This window comes from Chiloscyllium plagiosum, chromosome 9 (assembly GCF_004010195.1).
Source record: "Chiloscyllium plagiosum isolate BGI_BamShark_2017 chromosome 9, ASM401019v2, whole genome shotgun sequence".
Lineage (NCBI taxonomy): Eukaryota > Metazoa > Chordata > Chondrichthyes > Orectolobiformes > Hemiscylliidae > Chiloscyllium > Chiloscyllium plagiosum.
Genome location: NC_057718.1, coordinates 68,863,816 through 68,878,127, shown reverse-complemented (window position 1 = coordinate 68,878,127; position 14,312 = coordinate 68,863,816). Strand labels below are relative to the sequence as shown.

At 41.7% G+C, this 14,312-nt stretch overlaps 1 protein-coding gene across 1 annotated transcript in view; it reads right to left on the bottom strand.

The window, feature by feature from the left end:
• The window catches only part of LOC122553185 (synaptojanin-2-like), a 203,395-nt gene that overhangs the window by 124,633 nt on the left and 64,450 nt on the right, over positions 1-14,312 (bottom strand). Inside the window, exons 3-5 of the mRNA XM_043696773.1 lie at positions 11,591-11,858; positions 5,303-5,528; positions 2,627-2,710 (exon numbers count right to left, since the gene is read on the bottom strand). Coding sequence (XP_043552708.1) covers positions 2,627-2,710; positions 5,303-5,528; positions 11,591-11,858 — 578 coding nt within the window. The remainder of the gene's footprint in view (positions 1-2,626; positions 2,711-5,302; positions 5,529-11,590; positions 11,859-14,312) is intronic.

The following is a 14,312-nucleotide window of genomic DNA, read 5'->3' as shown; positions in this document are numbered from 1 at the left end:
GGGTTCAATTCCCACCTCAGGCGACTGACTGTGTGGAGTTTGCACATTCTCCCCATGTCTGCGTGGGTTTCCTCCGGGTGCTCCGGTTTCCTCCCACAGTCCAAAAACGTGCAGGTTAGGTGAATTGGCCATGCTAAATTGCCCATAGGGTTAGGTGAAGGGGTAAATGTAGGGGAATGGGTCTGGGTGGGTTGTGCTTTGGCTGGTCGGCGTAGACTTGTTGGGCCTGTTTCCACACTCTAAGTAATCTAAAAAAAAATCTAAAAAAACCCTTCAGTCCAACTTGTCCATGCCGACCAGATATCCCAACCCAATCTTGTCCCACCTGCCAGCACCCAGCCGATATCCTTCTAAACACTTCCTATTCATATACCCATCCAAATGCCTTTTAAATGTTGCAAACGTACTAGCCTCCACCACTTCCTCTGATGGCTCATTCCATACACGTACCACCCTCTGCGTGAAAAAGCTGCCCTTTAGGTCTTTTTTATATCTTTCCATTCTCGCCCTAAACCTATGCCCTCTAGTTCTGTACTCCCCCACCCTATGGAAAATACTTTGTCTATTTATCCTATCCATGCCCCTCATGATTTTATAAACCTCTATAAGGTCACCCCTCAGTCTTCGATGCTCCAGGAAAACAGCCCTAGTCTATTCAGCCTCTCCCAATAGCTCAAATCCTCCAACCCTGGCAACATCCTTGTAAATCTTTTCTGAAGCCCCTCAAGTTTCACAACATCCTTCTCACAGGAAGGACACCAGAATTGCACATAATACTCCAAAAGTGGCCTAACCAATGCCCTGTACAGCTGCAACATCACCTCTCAACTTCTGTACTCAGTACTCAGACCAACAAAGGAAAGCATACCAAACGCCTTCTTCACTATCTTATCTATCTGCTACTCCACTTTCAAGGAGCTATGAACCTGCACGCCAAGGTCCCTTTATTCAGCAACACTCCCCAAGACCTGACCATTAAGTGTATAAGGCGTGCTAAAATTTGCTTTCCCAAAATGCAGCACCTCACATTTATCTGAATTAAACTCCATCTGCCACTTCTCAGCCCTTTGACCCATCAAGATCCTGTTATAAACCGAGGTAGCCTTCTTCGCTGTCCACTACACCTCCAACTCACTAACTATACCACTAATGCTCACATCCAAATCACTTATATAAATGACGAAAAGACCCAGCACCGATCCTTGTGGCACTCCACTGGTCACAGGCCTCCAGTCTGAAAAACAACCCTCCACCACCACACTCTGTTTTCTACCTTTGAGCCAGTTCTGTATCCAAATGGCTAGTTCTCCCTGTATTCCATGAGATCTGACCTTGCTTATCAGTCTCCCATGGGGAACCTTGTCGAACGCCTTACTGAAGACCATATAGATCACGTCCACCACTCTGCCCTCATCAATCCTCTTTGTTACTTCTTCAAAAAACTCAATCAAGTTTGTGAGACATGATTTCCCACGCACAAAGCCATGTTGACTATCCCTAATCAGTCCTTGCCTTTCCACATATATGTACATCCTGTCCCTCAGGATTCCCTCCAACAACTTGCCCACCACCAACATCAGGCTCACTGATCTATAGTCCCCTGGCTTGTCCTTATCACCCTTCTTAAACAGTGGCACCACGTTAGCCAAACGTCCAGTCTTCCGGCACCTCACCTGTGACTATCGATGATACAAATATCTCAGCAAGAGGCTCAGGAATCACTTCTCTAGCTTCCCACAGAGTTCTTGGGTACACCTAATCAGGTCCTGGGGAATTTATCCACTCTTATACAAGGGGACCAAAATTGCTCCCAGTACTCCAGATCAGGCAAACTACCGCATACATCAACCCTTATACCTGTATATTTGTACCAAATAAGCTACCACATGTGCAAATCCCACCTCTACCTTCGCCTCTCAAAGATGAATAATATTAATATCTGAGTTGATAGCTGCAAAAGTCAGATAATGCACCAGCACTGTCATTCTCATCCTCCTCCTGCACTGGCTAAGGGATTTTATCTGATCACAAGTTGCATTGAAGAAGGGACAGGATTAGCTTGTGGACTTGTGTCCACAATTAGTGTCTGCAGCCCAAGAGGGAGAAGAGATGAAAACGATTAAGCCTATACAACTCTTGCTTGATGTCCGCTTAAATTGCCCATTGCTGCACCATCAGCTCTGTTTTTTCTCCTTTGTGGACAGTATTGTCTCATCAATGGGGGAGAGGATATTAAATTCTGCTGCTCCCAATGGCAATCTTGTTTTGCTTTATGTATAAATTCCTATTCAAAGGGGAGTGCATCAGTGAGAATGCTAGGAATTGTTTGGGAAATGTAACTGTCAAGATTGAATAGCTGTCAATGTGATGCGTAAATGTTTGAAATAATGCAGAACTTGAGGGTGAGGTGAAAAATATTAATTTTTAGCATTATTATAATTGAAATGGATTCCAACTTGGTGTGAATAGGGGTGCTGCAAATTTTGCAAAAGTTCTAATTCAAATTACCTAATCCAATGATCAAAAATCATCAAATGAAGCTGCTACCTATGCTCCGTATTTTAGTTTATTCTGCAGAGCATTCCTTGTCTAGAACAAGTAAAACTAAATTAGTACTATAAATTACCTGTATTCCAGGCTGCTCCCAAAATAATGGGACTGAACCTCGTATCTGGACAAAGGAAGACACTGCATCATCCAAGTAAATTACCTGCAAAACAGAAAAGAATGAGAAGCTCAGATTAAAATGGAAAAAAACACACCTTTGTTTTTGAAATGAATGTTAGACATCTATCCCAATTTCAATACGCTTAACATTTTGAGCTAATAGTTTATAGAATGCATTGAGGGGTGCTGTGAGAACAGTGGGGAGGACAGGGTAGTAGCAATCAGCCACAGCTTACATTCTTTTCTTACAGGTCAGGCAGGTACCCTGCTTCTCCCAACTTCATATTCATTCAAGTATGGGAGGCTTTCTTCTTGGGTGGTGTTTTTGATTATGAGAATTCAATACATGCCAAAAGAGCTGAAGAATTTAAGAACTGGTAAATGTCTGAATAGTTTAATCATTTCTCCTAATGTTTAAGACATGGTCTCTGCTGCTAGTGTATCAACCTGAATAAATAATGCAGGTTCACTTTACAGGCCGAATTGCAGCTGAATTTCTAAGTTCAAATTTCTACCATATCCATCTCAAACTGCATTTCATTTCAGATCGGATCTCTGTTTAATCTACAAGTTTAGGATTCACTCCAGGTTCATCTGAATCTTTAAAAAAATGGACATGTGGTTCACTCCTGCTTGCTCTCTAATGTTTTGTCTCATTTTCATTAAGGTCAGCGAGCAATCACAGGAATCTCTGAGCAAAACAGTTTGAAGCCATTACTTCATACCTTTATACCAGCTTCAGGAGCTGTCTTTAAACAAAATGGGACAGGACAACAAATAAAACCAAAAGAACTGCAGATGCTGTAAATCAGAAACAAAAACAGAAATTGCTGGAAAAACTCAATGTTTCTCTCACTATCAGAATGAAGGGCCACTGGATTTGAAAGGTTAACTCAGATTTCTCTCCATGGATGCTGTCAGACATACTGAGCTTTTCCAGTAATTTCTACTAAATTCACAATTATTGTTTCACCAGTTGTTTTCACTAGTTAACCAGAAAAAAAGCTATTGTAATAAAGGTAGATACAATATTCAATTGATATTACTTAACAGCTTGCACTTCATTATAATTGCATAAAAAATGAACAAATAACCTCTCCTGCTGATAAATTCACACCATTCTTATGTAAAGGAATTTTGTAAATCACTACTTTTGTGCACTCATGCTATTGATCATATCACACCTCTTAGCTAGTTTGTTTGGCTATACCAAATTAAACAGTTCTTTGAAATAAACCCAGAATTTAGTTTTGTGTGCAGCAGAATGCAATTCTGGGGTTGGATTTTGTTACATGACACTTAAGGCTATTGAGTTGAACATCTCCATGCTGATATTTAGGCTACGCGTGAACAGAAGAACATGAGCTAGAAGTCATGAAAGTGTGACAATACTATGGCTTTAAGAAATGTATTTTCTCAGAGTTTTATTTAAATGAGGAAGGATTGGGACAGAGGCACTGAACAGTCTGTTCCAAAGTCACTAAAGTAAACAGCTTGTGAGGCTGTAGGGCTTTTTTTGAAGTTGGAACAATAGAAGTAACCTGAATGATTGGGGAGAAAGTGAGGACTGCAGATGCTGGAGATCAGAGCTGAAAATGTGTTGCTGGAAAAGCACAGCAGGTCAGGCAGCATCCAAGGAACAGGAGAATCGACGTTTCGGGCATGAGCCCTTCTTCAGGAATGAGGAAAGTGTGTCCAGCAGGCTAAGATAAAAGGTAGGGAGGAGGGACTTGGGGGAGGGGCATTGGAAATGTGATAGGTGGAAGGAGGTCAAGGTGAGGGTGATAGGCCAGAGTGGGGGTGGGGGCGGAGAGGTCAGGAAGAAGATTGCAGGTTAGGAAAGCGGTGCTGAGTTCGAGGGATTTGACTGAGACAAGGTGGGGGGAGGGGAAATGAGGAAACTGGAGAAATCGGAGTTCATCCCTTGTGGTTGGAGGGTTCCTAGGCGGAAGATGAGGCGCTCTTCCTCCAGCCGTCGTGTTGCTATGGTCTGGCGATGGAGGAGTCCAAGGACCTGCATGTCCTTGGTGGAGTGGGAGGGGGAGTTGAAGTGTTAAGCCATGGGGTGGTTGGGTTGGTTGGTCCGGGTGTCCCAGAGGTGTTCTCTGAAACGTTCCGCAAGTTCCCAGAGGTGTCCCAGAGGAATGATTGGGGTCAAGTTCCCTCAGAGCCAGGACATTTAGTTTTGGTTTTTCAGTAGCAGTTGATGCTGGGGTCTTTAAGTTAGACGTGGAAGCACTTTTTTCTCTCTATTACAGCTAAAAGTTGGGAGTTCTCTTCCTGCTATTAGAATTGCATGTTCAACAATCTACTTTATTGAATTTGCCTTTAGAAAGGAATGTTACTTTTTTACTTAAACAATTATCCTGTTAAGTTTTTCAATCGAGCTAAGTTATTCCAATTTCTTTCTTCTTTTGTTATCTTTTAACTATAGTGTAAGAATCAAGGGTGTTTTGCTTCAAGACTGGGGGTTTGACCAATTAGATTTCATCTGGAATGCAACGCCAGGCAGTTGCCTGTAAATTAAGAAAAAGTTAGGGTCTAGGTAACCTTCTTATTATATTCTGAGGGGGCTTGGTCTGGTTCATAACAAAGGCTATTATACATATGCGAGTCTTTCTTATATCTTTAATACCTGTTCTGTTTCAACAAAGTTGGACACATGACCATCATCATCAGTTCCTCTTACGAAGAAGCCGGTGCCAGCTCGCTCGCAGCTGAGCCGTGATATCAGGCAGGCCTTTGCCTTTTTTTCTGTAGCATAGGCCGTACGTATCTCTACTGCACCACAGATCACCTTCAGCAGCCAATCTGAGCAGTTCACTTGGTACTGCTTGAGATGTACATGTAGAGTGCGATTCCTACATTTGGTTCAGAGAGACAAACAATGAATAGAAATTGTCAACATTTCTATAGGCAATAAAAAAAGCAGATTATTTCTCCACTCACTGCTCAGAGAAAATTGGAAACTGAGCTTTTACCTCCACTAGAGTATCTTATGTTATGCTCATAATGTCTCTCATAAGACAAGAAACTAGGATTGTACAACATGGTATTGAAAAATTCAAGTTATATATTACAGTTGGCTGTTATATACAATTATTACATTCACAGGCATGAATGTCTGTGCTAGTATCGTGCCTTCTAATTACAGAGAAAACGTGCTTCCATTCGCATGTCCTGTTCCAAGTGATCCAAGTTAAGATGTAGTATATGATCTTAATACCATCAGGTCACATGTTGTGATAATGTGAGCATATCTCTTTAAAGATGTACCTATTTACTGCACAACACCATTCATTGGCAATCTTTACGAATTTATCAATAGTCAATTTCTGAAATTTGGCATTGAAATTTATTATGTCTACTTCCAATCAAATTTGAGTCAAAGCAGGAAATCCCAAACTAATGTTCTCAACTTTCTCTCCATTTCCAACAAATCAGTAGAAATACAAAATAAATGTTAATGTGTGAGTGTATGTTTTGGTGAGAGAATCTGATTGTAAGACTGTGTGTGTGTTTCAGAACCAGGAGGCACTGTTTTAGAATTAGGAGTCGCCCTTTTAGGACAGAGGTGAGGAGATTCTCTCTCTTTTGGAGCATTGTGTAACTTTGGAACTCTACCTCAGAAGGCATTGTGGCCAGATTATTGAATATTTTGAATACCAGCAGATTCTAGTTAGATAGGGGAAATTGAACTTTACCAGGGACAAATGGGAATGTGGAATTTAAAGCAGGAGTTCAACAGGCCGGTTGGGGGGGGGAGTGGGGAGATTGTACTTCTACTCCCACTTCCTATGGTCACATATTAAATACCAGGACTTTTTAAGTCTGAGGGTACCCTTTTCTTAAAAATCTATACTTATTTAAGTATACTGTTAACTGTAGTTCCCTTACCCTACTTTGCTTACTTATATTCCTTAACTATATTGGCCCGGACTTTCATTTATTCATGTTGTTTTTCAGTTAATCCTTTCTTCTAAAAAGTACATCTTTTTAAAATCAACAGCCCAATTTCTTGTGATGTCAGTGATTTGGTTTGTTTTCCCAATCAGCAGACCCCTGAAGTTTTTTAAGCTTCAATCATCTGCTGAGGTTTTATTCGGGCTTCAGGTGCTTGACTGATACCTATCCCTCAGTCAGTTTCCTTGTTAATCTTTTAACTAGACCATGCAACTTAAAAAAAAAAATAAGAATGGAAAGACTTTACTGGTTGAACTCCCACAGTGCACTAAATTTCCAATATCAACCACTCACTTGGGCTGTACATCACTCTGGGTGTGCCTTCTCCCATCTGTGCGTGCAAACTGTACTGATCCTTGCTGTGTCTTGGAAAATGTTGAATTTGTTGTAACATAAAACTTCAAAATCAAAAGCTGACTTTGGAGTTTACCAAGGTGTGGGGCACTGAAAAATGTGTAACCCCACCTTTGTGATAGAGCTGTCGTGGAAAAAACTGAACACTTAGGGTTTACCTCTGACTTTGTCATAAAATTAATGTTACATAAGCCTCCATATAACAGAAAATGAATTGAAAACAATCTTTAACAGGTTTTAATTTACTCTCAAAACATTGGGCTCAATTTTGTAGCCTTCCGTTGGTGTACATGAAGGCATATTAAAGTGGTGGGTGAGACGTCAGACAACCCACCCACCTTGAATCGATTAAGGACCTTAAATGGAGAATTAATGGTCAAAGGGCCTCCTTCCACCTTTGCCATTATTTTATATGCAACAGGGGAAATGGAGACAAGGAGAGCAGCCCAGCAGTTTTCAGAGTGAGGTGTATTGAGAAAGAAGTGGGAGATTGCTTTCGGGAAGTTCCATGTTCAAATTCACACCTACCCAAGATTGCACTTCCCCTTTAAACACATTGCTTTCTCAAACTTGCATTCATCCATTTCCCACACCTCCACACATCCCCTCTCCCCCTTGCAATGACCCCTTACTCCACACACCCCCAATCTCCCCCTTGCAATGACCCCTTATTCCACACACCCCCAACCTCCCCCTACAATGACCACTCACACTCCTTGCTTGGCTGTGCTAGCTGGGCCAGTCCAAATTTCCATACTTGTCTTTAAGGCCAGATTCAGTCTTTATTCAGTCCTAGCATTGCTGCAATTACAATATTGTTGGCCAATCAGATAGGCCAGCATGGCTCTATGGCAGGACTTCCTCCCAGAAGAGACCAGAAGTCCCAAACAAAAAATTGAGGTTGCTCCCAACATAACATTGACACATGGCACGAGGGTTTCAGGTGGGCAGACTGCCAACTCATTTCTCAGTCAGGGGCCAGGATTTATGGCTCCAGGGTTTACAATTCAGCTGTTAGAACTTGCTGCCCTCTGCTGTCCAATGTCACAACTATTACTGTCAAAATAATAGTATATAGGTGTTTTATGAAATTTATACTCTTCAGTGGTCTTCATGTAATATGACTATAATTATACCTGATAAAATTCTATGTCAACAACACAGACGTGTACTCACTAGGTTAGGTAAGGTTAAAGCCTAGAAATTATGGTGTTGGGGCTTGACAAGCAATATAGAGATCTGGATTAATAATAGAGACCGCTAAAATCCCACTATAGCTGATGAGGAACTTGAGTCAAATTAATACAGCTGGAATTTTTTTTAATGTTAGTGTCAGTAATGGTGATCTTAAAACTGCCAAATGACTATCAACAATCTTGTACACAAATATTGTTTGGCAAGGGCCACCCTAATGGGTCGTCCTCAAAAAGAAAATTTACAGAGTCATAGAGATGTACAGCATGGAAACAGACCCTTCGGTCCAACCCGTCCATGCCGACCTGATATCCCAACCCAATTTAGTCTCACCTGCCAGCTCCCGGCCCATATCCCTCCAGACCCATCCTATTCATATAATCATCCAAACGCCTCTTAAATGTTGCAATTGTACCAGCCTCCATCACTTCTTTGGCAGCTCATTGCATACATGTCCCTCTGTGTGAAAAAGTTGCCCCGTAGGTCTGTTTTATATCTTTCCCCTCTCACCCTAAACCTATGCCCTCTAGTTCTGGATTCCCTGACCCCAGGCAAAAGACTTTGTCTATTTATCCTATCCATGCCCCTCAATTTTGTAAACCTCTACAAAGGTCACCCCTCAGCTTCCGACGCTCCAGGGAAAACAGCCCCAGCCTGTTCAGCCTCTCCCTATAGCTCAAATCCTCCAACCCTGGCAACATCCTTGTAAATCTTTTCTGAACCCTTTCAATTTTCACAACATCTTTCCGATAGGAAGGAGACCAGAATTGCACATAATATTCCAACAGTAGCCTAACCAATGTCCTGTACAACCGCCACTCCTGTGCTCAATACTCTGACCGATAAAGGAAAGCATACCAAACGCCTTCTTCCGTATCCTATCTACCTGTGACTCCACTTCCTAGGAGGTATGAACCTGCACTCCAGGGTCTCTTTGTTCAGCAACACTCCCTAGAACTTTACCATTAAGTGTATAAGTCCTGCTAAGATTTTCTTTCCCAAAATGCAGCACCTTGCATTTATTGGAATTAAACTCCATCTGCCATTTCTCAGCCCATTGGCCCATCTGGTCCAGATCCTGTTTTAATCTGAGGTAACCCTCTTTGCTGCCCACTACACCTCCAATTTTGGTGTCATCTGCAAACTTACTAACTGTACCACTTATGCTCGCATCCAAATCATATATGTGAATGACAAAGAGTAGAGGGCCCAGCACCGATCCTTGTGGCACTCCACTGGTCACAGGCCTCCAGTCTGAAAAACAACCCTCCACCACCACCCTCTGTCTTCCACCTTTGATCCAGTTCTGTATCCAAATGGCTAGTTCTCCCTATATTCTGTGAGATCCCCATGGGAGACTGATCAGCAAGGTTAGATCTCATGGAATACAGGGGGGAAGCTCTATAGGAAGCTTAGAGGAACAGAGGAATCTTGAAGTGCTTGTCCAAAGATCTCAAGGTGGCAGCAGGGTAATAGAGTAGTGAAGACTTTATCGGTTGTAGCAGAATTCTAACAGCAGAGAACTTAGGTTGGAGCTGGATAAGACTTTGGTTAGGCTGCAGCTCAAGTACAGTGTGCACTTCTGGTCATTATATGATAGGAAGGATGTGATTGTACTGGGAGAATGCACTGCAGATTGACCAGGATGTTACCTGGGATACAGAGGTTTAGTTTTGAAAAAAAGAGTGGATAAGATCAGGTTGGTTTCTTTTGAGCAGAAAAAACTGACAGGGGACCTGATTGAGGTGTGTGTATAGACAGAGAGAATAGAAAGCAGCTGTTTTGAAGGGTACAAACAAGGTGGATTGAAAGCAGCTGTTGCTCTAAGGGTCACGTTTAGTGTTTATGAAAGTTATGCAAAAGGTCCTAGAATCTTACAGCACAGGATAGATGTTCTGATGTATGTGTTTCTATTAGTTTCTCCACAGCCTTGTTGTCACATTTCATCTTCAGTTCCACTTCCAAATTCACATTCATATCATCAACAAGATGCCCTATTTCCAAGCCCAGTTCATCACCTCACTTCACTCCTATCTCAAGAATTGCTACTGAAACCTTCAGTTCTGCCTTGGTTACTTTTAGAATCAACTACTTCAACACATTCTTGATTGTTGTCTCACATTCTACCCTTTGTAAATTCAAGGTCATCCAAACTTCTGCTACCTATGCTTTAACTAGTACCAAGTCCCATTCCCCTCTCACTCTGAAGCTTGCTGATTTACATTGTCACCTGACTTTAAAACTGCCATCTTTGTTTTCAACACAGCCCCCCTTGACCTTGCTCCTCCCTATTTACATAATCTCCCCTCACCTGTTGTATTATATTTCACAGTCAGTATATTTCTAATAGACAAGCTCATGATATTGTCACTGCACATGGGAGGTAACATAAGAGTAAACAGATGTCATGCTCCATCTCACCTTAGATCACCTGAGGCATGACACGTTACTGGAAGCATGATCCTCTGCTGTAACCAAACAGCTCAGTTTTAGCTCTGACATGTATGTAATTAGTTGTAATAAATGTCTGTTGGATTCTTCAGTATCACAGCATTCGTGCCTATTTCTTATGTTATGGGAAGTAGCATAAGCAATGCTGCAGCATGTAAAACTCTCTCCTGGAGGCAAGCTCACATCAAGTCCCATAGGCTCTGAACATCTGCACTCTTCTAATTCTGGCCTCTGGAAATGACCCCAATTTTACTTGCTCCATCATCAAATATCATGCCATTAGCTGCCCAGGTCCCAAGCTCTGGAATTCCCTTACAACATTTCTCCATCTTCTTACTTCATTTTTCCCTTTATGATGCTTTCTAAAATCTACTTCGTTGACCAAACCTTTGGACATCCGAAATGGATGCAAGCTTTGTTAAATTGATATCATGACTGGTGATTGACTGACAGAGTTGTGACAAGGTAAGAGGGGAAATGTATACCAATGAAAATGTTGAATGACTGTTTATTTTTTGCTGTTGACTTGTGTCTAGGGCACAGCAATGGTTCCCACCTCCTTCATCAGATCATGAACTATAGCTAGTGAACTGGGTCTGACTCTACTAAAACTGTGAGGGGGTTTGAAATGTTCAGCCCTGCAACAGAGCCAAAAATGGCAGAAGTGTGGTGAGCAGGATGGTTAACAAATTCTTAACATGTGCCAGCAAAAATTACTAGAAGCTAGAACGGGAGTGGGTCTCGTGGATGTGGGTCACAGTTATTACATTAAAAGTCTCCTGACTGAGCAGAAATTCAACCTGTGCGTGAGGAATAAAGTTTGTGGGGCTTTGTGGTTTCTATTGCCCATTCCACACTCCATGAAGGTTTTACCATGCAGTGGAGGGAGCAGGGGTCATCAGTATTTTTGGTAACTTGTCAGTTTCTAATAGCATTAAATCATTTAAAACAGTAATCTAACCAGAAAAATCGGATTCCCGCCTCATGGTCTTTTGCATACAGCTTCTGTGCACACAGACTAAGATCAAAAGTCGAACCAGAAGCTGATGAAAAATAAAACATCCCAGAGTTCAGCAGTTTCCTTAAGGCAGTGATTCGTTCTTCATCTGTTGTTTCTTCTTGAAGTGGAACAAAATCTGTTGTGGTAATCTTACATATGTCAGTGTCACGGATCCTCCCTACAGATACACAGCCTGTCACCAGAACCAGAAAGCAGAGTCTTGAGTCACCTGGAAATGAAAAGCATAGAATGAAAATTCTTCGTATTTGGTTAGAAAAAGAAATAATACAATAAGAAACTAGGTCCTGTCCAAAAATGATCACAAAATACATAAATCAATGCAAAGATGTGCATAAGAGAATTTTTTTTAAAATTATCTAGTTTTAAATGCGATTTATAGCATTACAGATTGATTATAGCACAAGAGGATGTCCTGTTATGCACCTCTTCCCTTGTTCCATTTCACTCCCACCTTGGTCCCTGGCCTATAGCCTTGTAACAGTTTTCTTCACTTCAGATAATCATTCAATTCCCTGCTAAAGGCCTAAATTGAATCTGCCTTCACCAGATTCTTAAGCAGCGCACTCCAGAATCTAACAGTGCTGCACAATTGTACTTCTCCTATCAATTGCAGCTTTCACCATTCATTTCAAATCATATTGACTCCGTCTCAATCCTTCTGCTAATAGGAACAGTTTGTTTCCTACCTGCTGTGTCAGGACGCCCCATGATTTTGAACAAAACCTAACTAATCACCTCCTTTCTTCTCCAAGGACAACAGTCCCAACTTTTCGGATATATTCTCATTGCTATAATGCTTTATTTCTGAAACCATTCAAATCCATTATTTTTCCACCCACTCCACTGTATTCACATTCCTCCTGAAGTGCAGCGTGCCCAGAATTGAACATGGTATTCGAGGTGAGGTCAAACCAGTGTCGTTGAAAGATTTGCTAGAACTTCCTTTTTTGTGCTTGGTTGTGATATTAAAGGGTTAATTTTCTCTGCTGACCTGCAGAAATTGGATTTCCTGGGGGGGTAGGGTGGTATGTCTGTCTTGCAGGTAGAATGTATGCCATTCAGAGCCATTTGCATGGCCAAGTTATTCAGAGTAAAGGAATTTACATTGTCATGATCTCCTATTCAGAATCAATAAGAACATTGCAATTAAAATTCTGACTGCTTCCTGCAGTTTAAAAAAAAGCAATTCACAACAGATTTGACCATTAAAGGGATGATTTACATGATATTGTTTCTGAAAATGATGTGATCACCAAGTGTCTTGAGTCGCATGTGACTGAGGGCGGGGGGATGGTTGGGAGTCATCTTGTGGGCGTTACTGACTGTAATGTGAAACTCTTGTACTGTATACAGGAAGAACTGTCCCTTTGATCAGACAGATCCCTTGACATGGCTTCGCAAACATTGCAAAGAGTGTTAAAAGTTCCTCCACACCTTGTACTTGCTTAATAAATTTGGTTGTTCACAGAAGTTGGCGTCTGCAGTCGCATCGAGTGCGTAAGAATCTCAAGGAAAAGAACCTAACATGGTGTTTTGTTATATGCCCAGAATCCCATACAGTTTATCAACCTAACCTGCCATCAAGTGATATGTACATAAATATCCCAGCCTCCTCTAACCTGCAGCCCTTGTTGAAGGAGGCTGTTTACTTTATCTTATCTTTCTTTATTCTTCCTACCAAAATGAATCAACTCTCCATTTTCTGATTAAATCCCATCACCAACTTGTTCATCCATATCAGCCTGCATATGCCTTCTTGAAGCTTATCACTATCCTCAAAGTTTAGTGATTCCATGTTTAACATCATCTACAAATTGTGCAACAGTGGCTTGGACAAAGTCTAGCTTGTTAATATAGAAAATGAAAAGCTGTGGTCCTAGGATCATTCCAGGGAACCCAGTATATAATTTTCTTCAATCTGAGAAAAACCATTCACCACAACTCTGTTTCTATCACTCGATCAATTCTTTATTTTTGTTTTCACTAACCCTTTAATTATATGGACTGCAACTTTGCTGATAAGCCTTTTATGTAGCACTTGTCAAAACCATTTGGAAGTCTTTGTGCTCCACATCAATTACATTACCATCAGCAAACTTCTTAGTTACGTCAAAAATCTCAAGCAAGTTAGTTAAATACAACTTATCTTTAACCCAACCATGCTGGCTATCCTTAATCAATCTACATTTGCCCAAGTGACTGATTCAAGACACTGTTTTGAAAAGCCTTCCCACCATGAAAGTTAAGTTGATTGGTCTGTATTTGCTGGGTTCATCCTTACACAGTTTATGAATGATGGGAGAATGAGAGGACTGCAGATGCTGGAGATCAGAGTTGAAAACGTGTTGCTGGAAAAGCGCAGCAGGACAGACAGCATCCAAGGAGCAGCAGAATCGACGTTTCGGGCATGAGCCCTTCTTCAGGAATGAGGAAAGTGTGCCAAGCAGGCTAAGATAAAAGGTAGCGAGGAGGGACTTGGGGGAGGGGTGTTGGAACTGCGATAGGTGGAGGGAGGGTGACAAGGGGAGGGTGACAAGGGGAGGGTGACAAGGGGAGGGTGATAGGCCAGAGTGGGGGTTGGGGTGGAGAGGTCAGGAAGAAGATTGCAGGTTAGGAAGGCGGTGCTGAGTTCGAGGGTTGGGACTGAGACAAGGTGGAGGAG